The sequence below is a fragment of the Leucopleurus acutus genome (assembly GCF_964270905.1).
Source record: "Leucopleurus acutus genome assembly, chromosome: 5".
NCBI classification, from domain to species: domain Eukaryota; kingdom Metazoa; phylum Chordata; class Mammalia; order Artiodactyla; family Delphinidae; genus Leucopleurus; species Leucopleurus acutus.
Genome location: NC_139147.1, coordinates 121,008,131 through 121,028,794, shown reverse-complemented (window position 1 = coordinate 121,028,794; position 20,664 = coordinate 121,008,131). Strand labels below are relative to the sequence as shown.

Here is a 20,664-nt window from a genome sequence, read left to right as displayed (position 1 = left end):
TTAACTTGAACAGACTGCAAGTTTGCCTTTCCCACTAGGGTGTGAGCGACAGAGGTGGCGCGAACACCATCTCTGTCCACGGAGCGCCGGACTCCGGTCGGCTCCAGATTTATTTTCTGAGTTGAAGTAAAGGCTCCTCCCCAGCTGACGACGCATTTCTTCTTTAAGAAGACTTTCCCTCCTCGCCCAGCAAGTGCAACTGGCTCGCACCTACCAACGGTTGGTGCTGGAAAAAGAGTGAACTATCGACCGGCCCTGAAAGCCAGGACGAGAAGATTCTCTAAATTCTCGGGCCCAATAACGCGACACGCCACAGAGACGCCCCCAAATATTCAGCGGAATGGGCGGGCCCGGGAAATGACCAGCATCGAAGTCACGTGGCGAAGCTCCTCTTGAATTTCGCCAAGTCGGCAGTCGACTATTCGGGCTTGCACGCGCCTCAGGCGGGCTCCGCTGAGATCGAGTCTCTCGGCGCTCGACTCGCCGCGCTGCTGCCGCTGCCGAAGGAGGGGCAAAGCTGAAGATGGCGGACAAAACGCCAGGCGGCTCTCAGAAGGCCAGTTCAAAGGTAATTTCTTAGAGGACTTAGTAAGTCAGTGAGTGTATCACTGTCGTCTGGGGACTACAGACGCTTCTGGCCAGAGGGAGGAGATTGGGGTGGGGGTCCGCGTTCTGGTCGCGGTGGTAGGCCGGGCGCAGACGCACCGTGGTGCGCAGGTTGAGAGGCCTGGTATCTCCCCTTAGTCCCAGCCTGGATTCGGCTCGAGACTGGCGGGCCCAGGGCGGGTGGCGTGAGTAGTTCGGCTCCCGCTTAGGACTGGAGTGAAATCAGTGATTTAGACTGAGGTCTGAAGTCGGGAAAACGCGCCCCTGTATTTCAGCTTACTGAGCTCCGAGGCCGCGGGACAGAGCCTGGGAGAGGCGGGAATCGCTTCCCGGTGCTTAAGTGTCTGCCTCTGTTTCCTCGGCTCTTTGGGTTTGGTTCTCGCACGCTTTCGGCCTCGCTCAATTTCCTTCACGTCCTCCAGGGAATAAATAATCTCTAGGGCCGCAAATTGTGAGGGGAGGACCAATAGTGGAAGGAAGCGGGGTGGGAAGTGCAGTTCTCCTTTGCGGTGATGCCTCGCCAAGGTTAATGCTACGCTCTACACGTGGTCTTAGCTCACATAAGAGGAAGTGTAAAATGAGCCCTTCCATGGAGGGCTCGTTTTCGAGGACTCGGGGTCTTCCGCTTCTTCTGAAAGGAAAACTTTCACAGACTTGGAAGCCACCTAAGACTAGTAAATTGCTTTTGAGTTTACAGGGAACCGTGTGCACGTATTGTGAAACCACTGAGCTGTAGAAGTCGTTCAGCGTTAGTTAGGTTGTGATTAGCATCGGGTCCTAAGTTGCCGTCCTGGACGGGTCACTTAATCGTGTTTTGCTTTGAGTTTTTCATCTCCAACACGATATTAAAAGTAATAGTGCCCGAAGTAGTTGTTAAGCTTTTTGATGCTGATGCAAGAAGTGTAATACTTAAAGGTTCTAAGGACTTACGTCTTAAAGAGTGTGTATGATAGTAAGTAGGTTATGAGGAAGTTACGTTTACGGTAGAGGGGTCTAGTCTTGTGTGTACGGTTTGTTCTGGGAAACGTAAGCTGTTACACACCTGCTCTCTCAGTTTCTATTAAATCATAGTCTTCATGCCATTTGGTGAATGATGTTTATAATTAGTTCGTAATTAGTAATGGATTTACCAGAAATCTTTTAGTTATGTAGAAACTGTGGTAGAGGGCCAGTCTTGGCTGCTTTACAACCCGCGTTCACTCCATGTTTGTTTCTCCCCTCCCCAGTACATTTCTCCTTGGTGAGGAGGGGCTCACCGGGTTGGGTACCGGACTGCCCGCTTCCTCAGCGGACTCTGACAAAAACAGCCCTGCTTACTATTAGGGAACTGTTACTAAAGCTAGTGCCTCCATAAAATTCATGCACAAGCCTCACTATTTTTGTTTCTACTCAAAGTAATATTTTAAGTGTCTTCTGTTTGAGGCTTTGGCTTACATTGGAAACATATTAATGTATATATATGTTCAGGCCTCCTTCTCTAGTAGTACTTCTCACGGTTGTGACTGTGTGGCTGTTCCCTGTAAGTAAATTGTTGGATCTTCCAGTAATCTTTTTAGTTTATATTGCTTTAGATTATAATCAGTTGATGCTGTTAAGAGATTTCCTACCGACGTCTGTAAAATATCTCAGGAGGGTGTGTGATGTAGTGGAGAGATGATGGATTTTGATAACAAACAAAAGGTATTTGGATTCAAATCCTGACTTGGTAATAAATTATATTTGCGATATCAAGGCAAATTGCTTAAACTTTTCAGCCTCAATTTCCTTGTTTGTAATATGGACATAATCCCTTTTCTACAGGGTTGATGTAAGGGTTAAATGAGTGAATGTCTATAAAGTACATAAAAAAGCTTAGTTCCTTTCCTCTCCCCTTTGTTCTTAGAGGAAGTAAAAAGTACTTACTTTTCAAAATGTCAGGCTAAATTCTAATCCTGAGATTTAGAATCTGTTATCAGTTATCGTAATGACTGCTCAGATTACTGCTTTCTATTTCTAACACAAGTCCAGAATTTATTGGAGAGAGTATAAGATCATTTTGGTTAATATGACAGTGTTTGGAATTTCTAGCCTTTGATCTCTGTTTTGATTTCTTCCTCTGGGGAGTGCAGATGAGTGACATATTCTACCATACAGATGGAGTAAAATATTCTTTAGTTTCATGTTCATTCTTACTCTTTGGTAGTTAAATTCCCATTGCTATGGGTAGGGATGCTTGTTAATCGTATTTCTAGACCCTGAGGAAAATGTTAATTTTTAAATGTACAAGAGGATGTAATGTACAGCATGGTGACTATAGTTAATAATACTGTATTGCATATTTGAAAGCTAAGAAGAGAGTAGATCTTAAAAGTTCTCATCACAAGAAGAAAAAACTCTGTAACTATGTTTAATGATGGCTATTAACTAGACTTATTGTGATGAAATTTCTGCAGTGTATACAAATACTGAATCATTATGTTGTATACCCAAAACTAACAGTGTTGTATGTCATTTATACCTCAGTAAAAAAAAGTGGAGCTAATTGAGGTAATTTAAGGTATTGAGGTAATTTAACAAATAAAATGTATAATAGGGTTTTTTGCTATTGACAATGGCAAAATTATTTGATGTGTCTTAATTACAAAATGAAGAAATTAAATTAGATAACCTCTACAGTTTCTTTTAGCTTTAAAAATTACATTTTAAGTTTGTATAGTCAAATGATTTAACGTTTATGTGTAGTTGTCCCTGATGAAGAGACCCTTTATTTTCTGTGTAATTTTGCTGTACTTTTTATTTTAAAGCCTGACAAATATAGAAATTCAGTAAATGTTTTAGGAATTAGCTAAAAATTTCCTGTGCATTTATTCTTGTATCACCAGACTAAAATGATGCTTTGGGGGAGGGGGTACCATGTTGTAGCTTTGATTTTGGGAGGAGAGGCAAAGAGCCTATAATTGTTTGCTTAGAAAAATGTTAAATTTAATATATAAACTTAGAATTTAATTTATAAAAATTAATTTATTTTGATTGTAAGAGTTGTTTGCTCAGCCAATGAGGATATGAAGAGAATGTGGTATTCTCGTTCCCTCTGCAGCTCCTGTGCTGGTAGTACTACTAATATAATGGAATTGTGTGCCCTGTTATTTCACTCTGTGACAGTGCTTCTTTTTTGCCATAGTGTCAAAAATTGGGTTAGAGAGGTAAATGAGCTAAGTAGGAAATACTCCTGGCTTCCTTGGACACCCAGTGCTAAATTGGTGTGGGAACTATTTTAATTGACTGCTGATTAACAAAAGTATTTCAGTTGTACGAAATATGTATTGATATAATGATTATCCATTCAAGACTTATCATCCTTAGGTATATATTACTGCTTGTGTACATTTTTTTGGTGGTACCTGAAGGTATGTAAGAATTAAATATGATCAAAAACTCCAAACAAAACACAGACCTTGAAAAATTAGGCTCTCTTGTTCTCCATTTTAGTTTAAACTGAATCTTTATTATGATATGGATGTAAGATAAGATAACAGTCTTATCTGAAAATATAAGGTGGCTGTGTTTTGGGGTGGAGAGAGGCATTAGGAACTTTTATTTTCTTGATTGGTGTCTTTTAGAAATTCGAGTATTTGTAGCACTGGTGCTCGAATATGACTATTAATATGGTTTTAAAAATTTTCTATCTTATTGGATTGAATTATTTGTTTTCTGAAAGTCTAGCTTTTTTTTTTTTTTTCTTTCTCGGTACGCGGGCCTCTCACTGTTGTGGCCTCTCCCGTTGCGGAGCACAGGCTCCGGACTCACAGGCTCAGCGGCCATGGCTCAGGGGCCCAGTTGCTCCGCGGCATGTGGGATCATGTGGGATCCTCCCAGACCGGGGCACGAACCCGTGTCCCCTGCATCGGCAGGCGGACTCTCAACCACTGCGCCACCAGGGAAGCCCTGAAAGTCTAGTTTTTATTCTCTTCTAGTTTTTATTCTCTTCTAGTTTTTATTCCTGAAGCTTTTTTTTCCTAGAAAGTATAATAAATTGACAAAAAATACTCATTTGCCAGTAAGGCAAATGAGAGGAGGGCTCATTTGGTATGCAAGTTGAAGACTCATGCCTCTCTATCACTTTTTACAAAGGACATCATTTTTGAAAAACAAAAACAAAAAAGAGCCCAAAACTTCCTACAGGATATTAAACTCAAAAATATTAATATTACAAATAATTTGCCTCTTGTACTGTTAAGTAGCTTTAACAGTTTATTGCAGATTGACCACATGCTAGATATTTTGCTGAAATAATTTTTTTTAAAAGCAAGATGCATTTGCCAATAGCAGTTGAGGCTATTTGGTACTGTTAGATGTCTCTTCCTTGAGCACTTAATTTTTTTCACCAGACTTTCCTCATTTTAGATTACAGATCACTCAGAATGTACTTACAACTTTTTATGTGTTGGTAGTGTTTTGGATGTAATTTTAAGGATAATTTCAGGTTTATTATTTAACTCAATAGATTTGATGAATTTTTTTGAGAGGTAGACTTTGGTTTGTCTTGGAAAGTGGTATTCAGCTAGGTAGCTGTTACTTGTTGGTGAGTGGACAGCTTAGTATGTTGATAGTGAGGAGTGCAATTTTGTTGTGTAGGTACTTGTTCCAACTTGGTACGTCAGCAAGTTTATTGAGGCTCCGTCACTTGCCAGATTTTGTTTGACTCTGAGGAAGAAAAAATTAAATAAGATGATAATCAGTTTTGGGGAACATGCTGTCAAGTGGAAAAAGAGTCAACACATGATAGTTCAAAGCAGAGCCATCAGAAGCGTCTAAAACTTTAGGGAAAGAAATGACAGCTGGTTGATTGGAGGGTGGGGTGGGGTGGGGAGGCTTCAGGAATAGAGGAGTTTGAGTCTTTTGAACAATGAACAGAGTTTTGAAGGGTAGACATAGAGGTATAAAAAAGAGATGGGTGAGGTAAAGAAAATAAATCACTGGCAAATGGATTGATACATGTTCTGGTTTAGCCAATGTATATAGGACATTTGCATAGGGATAAAAGTTTCTGAGACGGAAGGATAAGTTTGAGCTAAATTGTGGCGGCTTTAAAACCTATGGAATAAAATTAGAGAGCCATGGAAGATTCAAGGCAGGAAAGTCCTTTAGGAAAGCTCTTCTGGAGACATAGTTTAGGAAGAATTTGGGATTGAGGAGGATTAGTTTGAAGATTTTTGTAGTGCTGCTGATAAATATTAAAGATTGCTTCAAAATCTCACCTCAGATACTCTTTGGGAAGCTTTTCTGACATCGTCCCCACTCCCACTAAGATTTGCTTGCCCTCTGTGCTCTGGTGGTATAGCCACACTGTTTTACTTGTCTCTCTTATTTATTAGCTCCTAAGAACATTTATATCTGATGTAAGGCACAGTACCAGTAAGTGGTTGCCCAGTAAATGGGTTGAATAAAGGGAAGATCTGAACCACAATAGTGTCTTTAGTAAAAAGGGTCCCCAGAGAAGAGTTTCAGTAGAGGTGGGGTGAACAGAATTTGACTCAGTTGGTTATGGGGGAGAGGGAAGTAGTCAAGGATGACCTTGGTATAATGCTGCTGGCTAACACTCATTGAGCACTTTTATGTACCAAACACTGTTCTTAGTGCTTCACCTGTCTTTGTCCTTCACAACAATCCTATAAGGCAGGTGCTATTCAGCGTTACAGGTGAAGGAACTAGGCCCAAGGTTACAAAGCTGGTAAGTGCTAAAAACAGGAAGTCTGATTCCAGAGTCTGTGCTCTTAACATTTTACTACTTCTGTATTATGACTGATTGAAAGTTACCATTCGGTGTTAGAAGTAAGAAGGTCAACAGGAGAAGCTAGTTTGGGAGGAAACTATATTTTATATATATAGGATGTGAGGAACTTGCAGATATTCAGGTGAAGATGTCCAGGAAGTTGTTTAAGAACAGATTGGAACCCAGGAGAGGCACCAAGGTTGAAGATAAGGAATTGGGAGTCATCTCAGCACAATAAAAGTGTTGATATGCTTCCTATGGGAGTGATTATTAAACTTGTGGAAATGTAAGTTGATGCTTTAGAGGATGTGAGGAGGAAGGAGGCAGATGGGAATGGAGAGCGGACTAGGCAGAGTGGAGGTGTTGGAGGCATGTTGCTGTGGTTAGCTTGCTAATTTGAAAACTCAGGTGTGGCGGTTTTTCAATTGAAGTAAAGTAGGAGCAGCTGGAAAAAAAAATTTTATGGTATCGTTTAGTTGGCTTCACCTCTATCTCCTCAGCAGCCATCAGTATGATCCTTTTTTTTTCCCTTGCTGTCCTTCCCCACATCTGTACTATATCTGCTTTCTCAAACTTGAGATAAGTTTTTCTTGTGTCTGCTTCTTTATTGCCTCAAATCTCCCTTATTTTGCCTTTTCATTTCTTGCTTTTGGCTCTTTTCATTTGGATGAGGGATTGTGCTGTGGACTTCAGAAGATCTTTAAGCATCACTAATTTACTGTTCTTCAGTAAAAACATAAAACCCAAACCCAAGACAAATAACATAGTGCAGTTCCAGGTTAAGTAGAGGGAGAGACTCTTCAGAAGTAGTGTTACGTTTACTGATTACCTGGACCATTAGCTTTAAAAGTTGGTTATTCCTTTAAAATTTTTATTTACTGCTATTTCCATCTCTTTAACTGTTCTCAAGCCTAAAATTTCATTCTGATGCTGTGTAGCGTATCAGTGGAAAATGTTTGGTTTGCACTAAATATGACCATCTTAGGTTAATTGAAATCAACTGATGCATCGTCCTAAGCCATGCTGTTATTTTTAAATCCTAGAAATGATTTGGATGTGGTGGCATAGATGAAAGAAAGGCTAGCACTTTCTTATCTGCTCTTTCGTGCTTATTCTTCTGGGTGAACTTCAGAATTATTTTTGGCAATCCCCCTTGTCCCCTTGCAGACTTCCTTTTAGGATTTTGAGCTGTGGAATGAAATTGCATTAAATGCATGAATAAATTTAGGTGTAGTTGACTTTGTCTTAATAATGAGTTTTCCCATCTAGGAATGTGATGAATCTTTTCAAAAGTTGACTTGAATAACAACCCTTCTGTGAAGTTTGTATTTTCTTCGCACAGGTGGTACATATTTCTTTAGTTGGTTTCTAGTTGTTTTATGTTTTTTCTCACTATTATGATTACCCTGTTATTTTTGTTACCTAGCAGGTTAACACTGGTATATTAGAAGGCAATTGAATTTTTTTTCCTCCTCAATTCACTCAGTCTCTTGACGGAACTTTTTCTTTCTTTCTTTTTTTTTTTTTTTTTGCGGTACGCGGCCCTCTCACTGTTGTGGCTTCTCCCGTTGCGGAGCACAGGCTCCGGACGCGCAGGCTCAGCGGCCATTGCTCACGGGCCCAGCTGCTCCGGGGCATGTGGGATCTTCCCGGACTGGGGCACGAACCCGTGTCCCCTGCACCGGCAGGCGGACTCTCAAGCACTGCGCCACCAGGGAAGCCCCCTTTTTATCTTTTTTAAGAGGAGTTATTTATTGTCTTGTATTTTTTAAGTGTCTGCAAATGGGTGCATTTCAAACTGATTCAAAGTAGGTTTCACAGGGTTAAATTTAAATATAAAAAAATTTCTTTCATGCTACCTTGCCTTTTAGGAAAGGTTAGCAAGGAGAAGAAAGTGAAATAGGAGGGACACAGTAAAAGTTGGGGACAGAAAAAAGATGGGTAGAAAGAATGGAGATGGCTGGTGGCTCAGTGCTTGGTTGTCTTGGGCTGATTTTGCCTAGGGTCCAGTATGGAGTTCAGAGGAATAAATTGATTCAGTATGAAAATCCGATCAGCTGTTCTTAGCCTTATGTTTCAACAAGATAAGTAAAGCAGTACTGTGTGGACCCATGGGAATCTTATTGGCTTTTTTCTACATCATACAAATCTTCAATTTTTTCTTAAAAATGAATGTATTGTCTTGTGCATTACATTTGAAATCTAGAACTGGGAGCTAGGATCGATGAGGTACTTGTGATCTCAAGATTCTTGATTTAACTTTTAATACTTAAATATATATATAAAATAAGTAAAATCTCACTACCCAATACCTTGAAAAATAAAAACAACTCAGTGCCAGAGTTAAATTCTGGGCCTCCAATTAAAATTTCAGAAAGATACCACATATTATTTATTTAGTTAATAGTGTTATAGCTTGGCTTCTTCATCCTTAGCTGCATAGTGAAAAGTCAAATAAATTATTATATGCCATATGTAATCTGAAATTTAGATCAATTAAAACAAAATCAGGTGAAACTTTAACACTTGACCTTATTGGAAAGTGCCATTATTTGAAGACTGAACTTGACTGACACATTTATTTTGGATCACAATTTTTTTTTTGTAAGTCAGAGGTTGCCTTTGTTTGGTTTTATTAGCTGAGAAGAAATTGCTACAAGTTTGGAAAGATTGTGTAACATAAGAAATACTTGTTTTGTTAGCATAATACATTTTCTGATTATTTAAATGTTGGCTTTTATTTTTAATGCTTGCAGACCAGATCATCAGATGTTCATTCATCTGGATCTTCAGATGCCCATGTGAGTATAAAAGGCAATCGTCGTCTTTTTTCCTTAAAATTTAATTTCTTATTGTATATATCCCTACTTGATATGTCCCTTATGATTTTACTTGATAAATAAATATGATTGCGTTGTATGTGCATATTTTCTTTAACCTTTTTTGCTAGATGTTCTGTGTTTTTTTTGTGTTCTGTTATTTACGTAAGTTGGCCCCTCAAACCATGTTAGAAACCAAGTGTGTATATTTCCCTTTTTTTTTTTTTTACTGTGCTTGTAAAATTTTGTACATGCATAGGTGTGTGTGCTTATACATTTTTTTTAAACAAGTTTTGCGTTATACACATTTCTTTTCACAGTGCACAGTACACCTATTGCAAATCCCTGCAAGTCAACAGATACAGCTCTAATCTAGTCTTTCTAATGGTATCTTAATGTTCCACGGGGGAGGTGCAATTATTTATTAAGCTATTTCTCTGTTGATGGGCATAGACGATTTGTTTCAAGCTTTTTGACATTTTGAATAATACTGCGATAAACTTTCCTTTACATGTGTTATTATAGCAGTGCTAAAAGTGTGGTCTTCAGACCCGTGGGGTTGCTGAGAATTTTTCAGGGTGGCTGAATTCAGAACTATTTTGTAATAACACTAAGACATCATTTGCCATCACTGTGTTGACATTTGCACTAATGGTGCAAAAACAATTGATGGGTAAATTGTTGGCACCTTAGCATGAATCAAGGCAATGTCGCCAAAATGTGCTAGTAGTCATTGTGTTCTTCCCCTCCAGACACAGTAAAACTATGCTAGTTTCACTTAAGAATGTTCTTGATAAAGCAGTAAAAATTATTAATATTAAATCTTGTCCTTGTGTATGAGTGTTTTTAACGTTCTGAGTGATGAAATGGGAGACACATATAAGGCACTTCTGCTTGCCAAAGTGTGGTGTTTGTCTTGAGGAAAAGTATAATACTTGTGGGATTGTTTAAGTTGTGGAATAAAACTGGCTCCTTCTTTCATGGAATACCATTTTTACTTGAAGGTACAACTGACAGACAAACTGTGGTTAGTCAGACTTGGGTGTTTGGCAGATATTTTCTTGAAAATGAAGGAAACTAACCTGTTCTTTTAAGGAAAACAACTATTTGTTAGTGATATAAAATTTGATCTTTCAAGTGCAAGTTAGAATTATTGAAAACTTCCTGTACTTAAGAACTTTTCTGATGAAATCAGAGGTATTAAGGGATAATTAGTGGAATATTTTGATAGTGTAAAATGAAGTTTGTCAATATTTGGACATTTGGGTTGATTCTAGTTTCAGTACTACATATATGATTTTTAAAAACTCGTTTTCCTTTTCTCGAAGATGGATGCATCTGGACCCTCAGATAGTGATATGCCAAGTCGGACACGACCTAAGAGCCCAAGAAAGCATAATTATAGGAATGAAAGTACCCGTGAAAACGTTTGTGACTCTCCTCATCAGAATCTCTCAAGAGTAAGTATTGATAAAGATAAGAAAGGATAGATAATGATTTTGATTTGCCCTTGATTGAATTTGGTAGTTGAATATCTTGGTTTTGTGCTTGTTGTTTCATCTTGTACTATTTGAAAATAGCATTCATTATTCTATTTGGGTTAACAATAAATTCAAACTCATCTAAGGAAATGTTTTTTAGCTCATATGTAAGATATGTTTCATTTAAAAATTTTAATTTTATTTTAAAAAACCAAGGAGTGTTTTGAATATAAAATGGTTAATAGATTTATTGTTCTCCCCTTATGCCAAACATTTACTGAACCAAGTGCCAGAGGCCAGTCACTGGAAATACACAGGTGATTAAAACACATTTCTTGTTCTCAGCTTACACATAGTTCCAGCCTGGGAAGCTAACAGGAGCAGGTGCTGTTCACTCTGGTCAGTGCAGTTCCCAGGGTGCTGCAAGCACCCAGAGAAGGAGCATCTTCACTGCCTGTATCTGCAAAGTACTCTCGTGTTCTTTTAGTCTTTTTTTAAATTTCAAATAATGTTTTCTTGTCGTGGTTAAATTTGGAAAATATAATAAGGAGGACAGTCATTACCAGCCAGTATTGATATTGATAACACTTTATTTTTCTTGTTTAATATTTTTAAGCATAAATATATTTTTACTTTGCTGAGGTCCATTTTACAGGAACACATTTTAAAAGATTCTTCAGGTCTAATTTTTTTTGATTTTAGGAAAAACTCTATAACCAAATTTTAATGGGTGATTATATTTTTTGAGTAAGTATTCCATAATTTTCTTAACCATTTCTCTCTTAGGTGTCTAAGTTTGGCTCTTAGGATATAAATAAAATTGAGGACAAAAATTTTGCTTTGTAAAATTATGTTTCTTATTGAATTTGTATGTAATTTTACCATTTGTTTAAACTTCAGCAGTTGAAATCAGAGGTGCTGAATGATGGCAGAACATTTTCCTTTCTATTTTGGGAAAAAATTTACTTTGAGTGTGTTTGTGAAACCCAGTATTGACTTTTGAGTTATGAACTGCTTTGTTTTTTTTAAAGGGATTTTAATGTAACCTTGAAGTAGTTTGCAGCAGTATTACTTTTCCATTTTGTATCTTGCCAAGGGCAAGCCTGTTTAATAACCAAGGGATTGATAGTTTAATTTCATAACTGGTTAACTTCTCATTTTGGTAGGTGAGAGAGAAACCTTCAGATTTCAACTGCAGATTAATATTTTATGCTGTATTTTTGAATTTTATTTAATTTATTGTTTTATACAGCAGGTTCTTATTAGTTATCCATTTTATACATATTAGTGTATATATGTCAATCCCAAACTCCCAATTCATCACACCACCACCACCCATCACTGCTTTCCACCCTTGGTGTCCATACGTTTGTTCTCTACATCTGTGTTTCAATTTCTGCCCTGCAAACCAGTTCACCTGCACCATTTTTCTAGGTTCCACATATATGTGTTAATATATGATATTTGTTTTTCTCTTTCTGACTTACTTCACTCTGTATGACAGTCTCTAGATCCATCCACATCTCTACGAATGACCCAGTTTTGTTCCATTTTATGGCTGAGTAATATTCCATTGTATGTATGTACAATGTCTTCTTTATCCATTCGTCTGTCGGCGGGCATTTAAGTTGCTTCCGTAACCTGGCTATTGTAAATAGTGCTGCAGTGAACATTGGGGTGCATGTGTGTTTTTGAATTGTGGTTTTCTCTGGGTATATGCCCAGTAGTGGGATTGCTGGGTCATATGGTAATTCTGTTTTTAGCTTTTTAAGGAACCTCCATACTGTTCTCCATAGTGGCTATATCAATTTACATTCCCACCAACAGTGCAAGAGGGTTCCCTTTTCTCCACACCCTCTCCAGCATTTGTTGTTTGTAGATTTTCTGATGATGCCCATTCTAACTGGTGTGAGGTGATACCTCATTGTAGTTTTGATTTGCATTTCTCTAGTAATTAGTAATGTTGAGCAGCTTTTCATGTGCTTCTTGGCCATCTGTATGTCTTCTTTGGAGAAATGTCTATGTAGGTCTTCTGTCCGTTGTTTGATTGGGTTGTTTGTTTTTTTTAATATTGAGCTGCATGAGCTGTTTATATATTTTGGAGATTAATCCTATGTCCATTGATTTGTTTGCAAATATTTTCTCCCATTCTGAGGGTTGTCTCTTCGTCTTGTTTGTAGTTTCCTTTGCTTTGCAAAAGTTTGTAGTTTCCTTCCTTTAAGGTTCATTAGGTCCCATTTGTTTACTTTTGTTTTTATTTCCATTACTCTAGGAGGTGGATCAAAAAAGATCTTGCTGTGATTTATGTCAGTGTTCTTCCTATGTTTTCCTTTAAGAGCTTTATGGTGTCTGGTCTTATATTTAGGTCTCTAATCCATTTTGAGTTTATTTTTGTGCATGGTGTTAGGGAGTATTCTAATTTCATTCTTTTACATGTAGCTGTCCAGTTTTCACAGCACCATTTATTAAAGAGACTGTCTTTTCTCCATTGTATATTGTTGCCTCCTTTGTCATAGATTAGTTGACCACAGGTGCTTGGGTTTATCTCTGGGTTTTCTATCCTGTTCCATTGATCTATGTTTCTGTTTTTGTGCCCGTACCATACTGTCTTGATTACTGTAGCTTTGTAGTACAGTCTGAAGTCAGGGAGTCTGATTCCTCCAGTTTCGTTTTTTTCCCCTCAAGACTGCTTGGGCTGTTAGGGGCCTTTTGTGTCTCCATACAAATTTTAAGATTTTTTTTTCTAGTTCTGTAAAAAATGCCATTGGTAATTTGATAGGGATTGCATTGAAGCTATAGATTGCTTTGGGTAGTATAGTCATTTTCACAATATTGATTCTTCCAATCCAAGAACATGGTATATCTCTCCATCTGTTTGTATCATCTTTAATTTCTTTCATCAGTGTCTTATAGTTTTTTGCATACAGGTCTTTTGTCTCCCTAAGTACGTTTATTCTTAAGTATTTTATTCTTTTTGTTGCAATGGTAAATGGGAGTGTTTCCTTAATTTCTCTTTCAGATTTTTCATCATTAGTGTGTAGGAATGCAAGAGATATCTGTGCATTAATTTTGTATCCTGCAACTTTACCAGATTCATTGCTTAGCTCTAGTAGTTTTCTGGTGGCATCTTTAGGATTCTTTATGTATAGTATCATGTCATCTGCAAACAGTGACAGTTTTACTTCTTCTTTTCCAATTTGTATTCCTTTTATTTCTTTTTCTTCTCTGATTGCTGTGGCTAGGACTTTTAAAACTATGTTGAATAATAGTGGCGAGAGTGGACATCCTTGTCTTGTTCCTGATCTTAGAGGAAATGCTTTCAGTTTTTCACCATTGAGAATGATGTTTGCTGTGGGTTTGTCATATATGGCCTTTATCATGTTGAGGTAGGTTCCCTCTGTGCCCACTCTCTGGATAGTTTTTATCATAAATGGGTGTTGAATTTTGTCAGAAGCTTTTTCTGCATCTATTGAGATGATCATATGGTTTTTCTTCTTCAGTTTGTTAACATGGTGTATCACATTGATTGATTTGCGTATATTGAAGAATCCTCGCATCCCTAGGATAAATCCCACTTGACCGTGGTGTATGATCCTTTTAATGTGTTGTTGGATTCTGTTTGCTAATTTTTTTTTGAAGATTTTTGCATCTATGTTCATCAGTGATATTGGTCTGTAGTTTTCTTTTTTTGTAGCATCTTTGTCTGGTTTTGGTATCAGGGTGATGGTGGCCTCCTAGAATGAGTTTGGGAGTGTTCCTTCCTCTGCAATTTTTGGAAGAGTTTGAGAAGGATGGGTGTTAGCTCTTCTCTGAATGTTGGATAGAATTCACCTGTGGAACCATCTGGTCCTGAACTGTTGTTTTTTGGAAGATTTTTAATCACAGTTTCAATTTCATTACTTGTGATTGGTCTGTTCATGTTTTCTGTTTCTTCCTGGTTCAATCTTGGAAGGTTATACCTTTTGAAAAATTTGTCCATTTCTTCCAAGTTGTCCATTTTATAGGCATAGAGTTGTTGTAGTAGTCTCTTAGGCTGCTTCGTCTGTTGTAACTTCCCCTTTTTCATTTCTAATTTTATTGATTTGAGTTCTCTTCCTCTTTTTCTTGATGAGTCTCGCTAATGGTATATCAATTTTATTTATCTTCTCAAAGAACCAGCTTTTAGTTTTATTGATCTTTGCTATTGTTTTCCTTGTTTCTATTTCATTTATTTCTGCTCTGATCTTTATGATTTCTTTCCTTCTGCTAACTTTGGGTTTTGTTTGTTCTTCTTTCTCTAGTTCCTTTAGGTGTAACGTTAGGTTGTTTATTTGACGTTTTTCTTGTTCTTGAGGTAGGCTTGAATTGCTATAAACTTCCCTCTCAGAACTGCTTTTGCTGCATCCCATAGGTTTTGGATCGAGGTTTTTGTTGTCATTTGTCTCTAGGTATTTTCTGTTTGGATGATCTGTCCAATAGTGTAAGTGAGGTGTTAAAGTCCCCCACTATTATTGTGTTACTCTCGATTTCCACTTTTATAGCTGTTAGCAGTTGCCTTATGTATTGAGATGCTCCTATGTTGGGTGCATATATGTTTATAATTGTTCTCTCTTCTTCTTGGATTGATCCCTTGATCCTTATGTAATGTCCTTCCTTGTCTCTTGTAAGATTCTTTATTTTAAAATCTATTTGGTCTGATATGAGTATTGCTACTCCAGCTTTCTTTTGATTTCCATTTGCATGGAATATCTTTTTCCGTCCCCTCACTTTCAGTCTGTATGTTGTCCCTAGGTCTGAAGTGGGTCTCTTGTAGACAGCATATATATGGGTCTTGTTTTTGTATCCATTCAGCAAGCCTGTGTCTTTTCGTTGGAGCATTTAATCCATTCACGTTTAAGGTAATTGTCGATATGTATGTTCTTATGACCATTTTCTTAATTGTTTCAGGTTTGTCTTTGTAGGTCCTTTTCTTCATTTGTGTTCCCCACTTAGAGAAGTTCCTTTAGCATTTGCTGTAGAGCTGGTTTGGTGGTGCTGAATTTTCTTAGCTTTTGCTTGTCTGTAAAGCTTTTGATTTCTCCGTCGAATCTGAATGAGATCCTTGCGGGGTAGAGTAATCTTGATTGTAGTTTCTTCCCTTTCACCACTTTAAGTATATCATGCCACTGCCTTCTGGCTTGTAGAGTTTCTGCTGAGGAATCAGCTGTTAACCTTATGGGAGTTCCCTTGTATGTTATTTGTCATTTTTCCCTTGTTGCTTTCAATAATTTTTCTTTGTCTTTAATTTTTGCCAATTTGATTACTATGTGTCTTGGCCTGTTTCTCCTTGGGTTTATCCTTCCTGGGACTCTCTGCTCTTCTTGGACTTAGGTGGCTGTTTCCTTTCCCATGTTAGGGAAGTTTTCACCTATAATCTCTTCAGATATTTTCTGGGGTCCTTTCTCTCTCTCTTCTCCTTCTGGGACCTCTATAATCGAATGTTGTTGCATTTAATGTTGTCCCAGAGGTCTCTTAGGCTGTCTTCATTTCTTTTCATTCTTTTTTCTTTATTCTGTTCTGTGGCAGTGAATTCCACCATTCTGTCTTCCAGGTCACTTATCTGTTCTTCTGCCTCAGTTATTCTGCTATTGATTCCTTCTAGGGTATTTTTCATTTCAATTATTGTATTGTTCATCTCTGTTTGTTCGTTAATTCTTCTACGTCTTTGTTAAACATTTCCTGCATCTTCTCGATCTTTGCCTCCATTCTTTTCCCGAGGTCCTGGATCATCTTCACTATCATTATTCTGAATTCTTTTTCTGGAAGGTTGCCTATCTCCACTTCATTTAGTTGTTTTTCTGGGGTTTTATCTTGTTCCTTTCATCTGGTATATAGCCCTCTGCCTTTTCATCTTGTCTCTCTTTCTGTGAATGTGGTTTTTGTTCCACAGGCTGCAGGATTATAGTTGTTCTTGCTTCTGCTCTCTGCCCTCTGGTGGATGAGGCTATCTAAGAGGCTTGTGCAAGTTTCCTGATGAGAGGGACTGATGGTGGGTAGAGGTGGGTGTGCTCTGGTGGGCAGAGCTCAGTAAAACTTTAATCCTCTTGTCTGTTGATGGGTGGGGCTGAATTCCCTCCCTGTTGGCTTTTTGGCCTGAGGCGACCCAAAACTGGAGCCTACCTGGGCTCTTTGGTGGGGCTAATGGTGGACCCTGGGAAGTCTTACACCAAAGAGTACTTCCTAGAACTTCTGCTGCCAGTGTCCTTGTCCTCATGTGAGCCATAGCCACCCCCCGCCTCTACAGGAGACCCTCCAACACAAGCAGGTAGGTCTGGTTCAGTCTTCCTTGGGGTCACTGCTCCTTCCCCTGGGTCCCGATGCGCACACTACTTTGTGCGTGCCCTCCAAGGGTGGAGTCTCTGTTTCCCCAAGTCCTGTGGAAGTCCTGCAATCAAATCCCGCTAGCCTTCAAAGTCTGATTCTCTAGGAATTCCTCCTCCCGTTGCTGGACCCCCAGGTTGGGAAGCTTGACGTGGGGCTCAGAACTTTCACGCCAGTGGGTGTTCTCCAGTTTGTGAGTGTTCTCCAGTTTGTGAGTCACCCACCCAGCAGTTACAGGATTTGATTTTATTGTGATTGTGCCCCTCCTACCGTCTCAATGTGGCTTCTCCTTTGTCTTTGGATGTGCGGTATCTTTTATGGTGAGTTCCAGTGTCTTCCTGTTGATGATTGCTCAGCAGTTAGCCTTCTACTCCGCCATCTTGAAGCATTCTAGGCTGTATTTAATAAACATTCCTCTCTTTTAAAAGTTTATGACTCAATTATCATTCAAATAAATAACTGAACAATTAAAAGTCTACAATTTGTTCAAACCATATTTACAAGGAAATTGCTTCTAAGTTACATAAATGAAGAATTCATTAAAATACTATTTTCTCATATTCAAAATTAATTGATGACTGTTTACTTGTGTGAAACCTAGAACACAGTATGTGATATTTTCCCAGCAATGAAAATGAAATTATTTTGTTCATAAACATCAGTTTTGTTGATGAAGAATTAGGTAATTTACTGAATTACAAAAGGAAGTGATGTGATTTTTGTGCCTGAATTGGGGGTTTTAGATGGTAATGATTCCTGCTACTGAACATAGATGCCTCTTTCTCCCTATTTGAATGTCTTTTTTCTATCACTGCTTCTTTTGCCCAGAAGCATCTATACTTGCCTTCCTCAAGTGCTTTTATTCTTGCCGCCAAGTAGGTTGAATGAGTTCTAAGCCTTTGTGTCTCTCTTTGTGTTGTATTTTTACTTTATGTATTTAAAAATGGCTTTTGTAAGTTATTAGCCTTGAGGTTAATAACAAGTTAAATTGAGAATGTGTATGTAAAGGTATGCTTTTTATTTCTTTTCACAGCCTCTTCTAGAAAACAAACTTAAAGCATTCAGTATTGGAAAAATGAGTACAGCTAAGCGAACTTTAAGTAAGAAGGAGCAAGAAGAATTAAAGAAGAAGGTAATGCTTAAAATGTATTTTTAGTTATCTTTATAAGTGTGTCTACGGAGGCGTTAAGTGTATGGACAGTAGAGAAATGTTTTTCAGAGATTCTTGTCCTCCAGGGTATTCTCAGCTCCCACCCCAAGTTAAGTCTATAACACAAGATATATTCGGAGAAGTCCAGCTTTATCCCTGTCCCCTCCACCATTTCCTCTCTTCTGTGTAAGTAAGAGTTGTGATTGTTTTCTGGTCTATTCTTTTTGTATAAGCAAGTTTGTATAAATGTATGTTGTGCCTGCTCTTTCTTAGATGAACAATAGCTTGCTATATTCAGTACACTTTTCTCCACCTTGCTTTTTTCACTTAACATTATATCTCAGAGATTACTGGAAGTATATTGAAATATTGCTTGTTCTTTTTTTATAGCTCTATAGATATGCCATAGTTTATTCACTAAAATCCTACATTCACTACAGTGCCTATTGAGGGCATTTGTGTTTTGGTCTTTGGCTGTTTCCGGTAGTGCACTTAGGGATAGTGTTAAGCATATGGGTTTATTCCTAGTGTATCTTTAGGGTGTATTTCTATAAGTGAGATTACTGGGTTGAATGGTAAATGCATAGCTGTAATTCTGCTAGATAGTGTTAAATTGGTCTCTCGTATATATGGGCAGGTCCATTTTGCATCCCTATAAGCAGTGTTTGAGAGGTTGGTTCCCCATAGCCTTGCCATTATTTTTGAAGGACTTTTGCCAATCTGCTAAGTGAAAAATTGTATCTTGGTGCGGTTTTAAATTTGCATTTCTTTTATAAGTAGGGTTGAACAACTTTTCTTGTGTTTGATTTTGTGAACTGTCTGCTCATATCTAAACCAATATTTCTCTAAGTTAGTAGGATATCTCTGTTTTTAGAAACTCCTGTATTAAGTATATTGTAACACTTGTCTATGCCATAAGGTACAGTGTTCTTATTCAGTTTGTTGACTGCCTTTTTATCTTGCTTCTGGTGTTCTTTTTCCATGCAGAAACTATTTTTTGTTATATGGTCAGATTTATTATCAGTCTTATGATTTTTTAGTTTACTTTTTTTTTTTTTTTTCGGTATGTGGGCCTCTCACTGTTGTGGCCTCTCCCGTTGTGGAGCACAGGCTCCGGACGCGCAGGCCCAGCGGCCATGGCTCACGGGCCCAGCTGCTCTGCGGCATGCGGGATCCTCCCGGACCGGGGCACGAACCCATGTCCCCTGCATTGGCAGGTGGACTCTCAACCACTGCGCCACCAGGGAAGCCCCTAGTTTACATTTTTTTACTCCAACCTTTTAAAGGAATTTCCTCATGTTTTTCCCAATACTTACATTAAAAAAAAATTAAATGTGATTCATTTGCAATTTCTCCTGGTATGTGATGTGAAGAATTGGTTCATTTTTATCTTTTTTTCAAATAACTATCAAATTATCCCACCATCATTCATTGAAAAGTCCATCTATTCTCCACTGTTTTGAGAGGCCCCTTTTATTGAATACTAAATTTCCACGTGCTATTGGATTTATTTCTATATTTTCTGTTCTGTTGGCCTTCCTATTCATGCATGTTTTGGGGACATTTAGAATAATTATAATTGTAATTATAATTACATATAATTATAATTTTGAGGTTTTTTTCCTCGAATGCCAACTGTCTGGAGATATTGCTTCTTCAGACTTCTAATACTCATGTCTTCAGTGGTTTGTGAAGGAAATGTTTATATTCAGAGTTAAATTTTTGTGCCTTAGAAATGTCATAAACGTTAATAGAATAATATATTTTGTGTAGTCTGTTGTCATACAGTTGGACCCTTGAATTGTCTCTGAACAGATTTACTTAGTGGGTCCTTTTCTTGTTCCACAAATTACCTGTAGAGGAGCAAAGCCCCTCTTAATTCCAGTGTTAATTAGTATGTTAAATATCTACTAAGCATTAGATATTACTGCCTGTTAAGGTTGCTTAATAACCTGCTTTCCCCATTGGAGGGAGAGGTTTTGTTTACATTATTCTTGGATGAGTTTCACTGTATGTACAGTAATTTTTATATCAAGTGATGTTAATATTTTCGTGTGTATTTAGGAGGATGAAAAGGCGGCTGCTGAAATTTATGAGGAATTTCTTGCTGCCTTTGAAGGAAGTGATGGTAATAAAGTGAAAACGTTTGTGCGCGGAGGTGTTGTTAATGCAGCTAAAGGTTAGTGTGAATATTATAGTCCTTGAGCAAACCCAAAAAGTCTTGGTTGAATTGCTTTTGAGTTTCATGTTTCCTTTCTATCAGCACCCTCTAGTGGTGATAATGATTAGTAAAATTAATGGCCAAATGTGGATTAATGACAAATTGGAGCCAGATAAGTTTAAAAAATGTTTTAGTACCTTTCAGGTTTCGAGATGGCAGAGAACTTTGCAAACATTTTCAAGTATTTTATAGTTTTACTGTATATTCCTAGGAGTGGAGTTGCTACTCATATGGTAACTATTTGTTTAACCTTTTGAGAAACTGCTGTACTATTTTCCAAAGTAGCTGTACCATTT

The 20,664-nt window shown here is 37.9% G+C and overlaps 1 protein-coding gene across 4 annotated transcripts in view; it reads left to right on the top strand.

Annotated features, from left to right (window-relative positions):
- Positions 1-481: 481 nt before the first annotated feature.
- The window catches only part of U2SURP (U2 snRNP associated SURP domain containing), a 55,548-nt gene continuing 35,365 nt past the window's right edge, over positions 482-20,664 (top strand). For 3 of the 4 annotated variants that reach the window (XM_082839798.1, XM_082839796.1, XM_082839797.1), the window contains exons 1-5: positions 483-568; positions 9,115-9,159; positions 10,506-10,637; positions 18,031-18,129; positions 20,212-20,326. In XM_082839798.1, coding sequence (XP_082695924.1) covers positions 524-568; positions 9,115-9,159; positions 10,506-10,637; positions 18,031-18,129; positions 20,212-20,326 — 436 coding nt within the window. In that variant the 5' untranslated portion in view covers positions 483-523. Of the gene's footprint in view, positions 569-9,114; positions 9,160-10,505; positions 10,638-18,030; positions 18,130-20,211; positions 20,327-20,664 lie in introns of all 4 variants that reach the window. The other variant, XM_082839799.1, reaches the window with a different exon arrangement.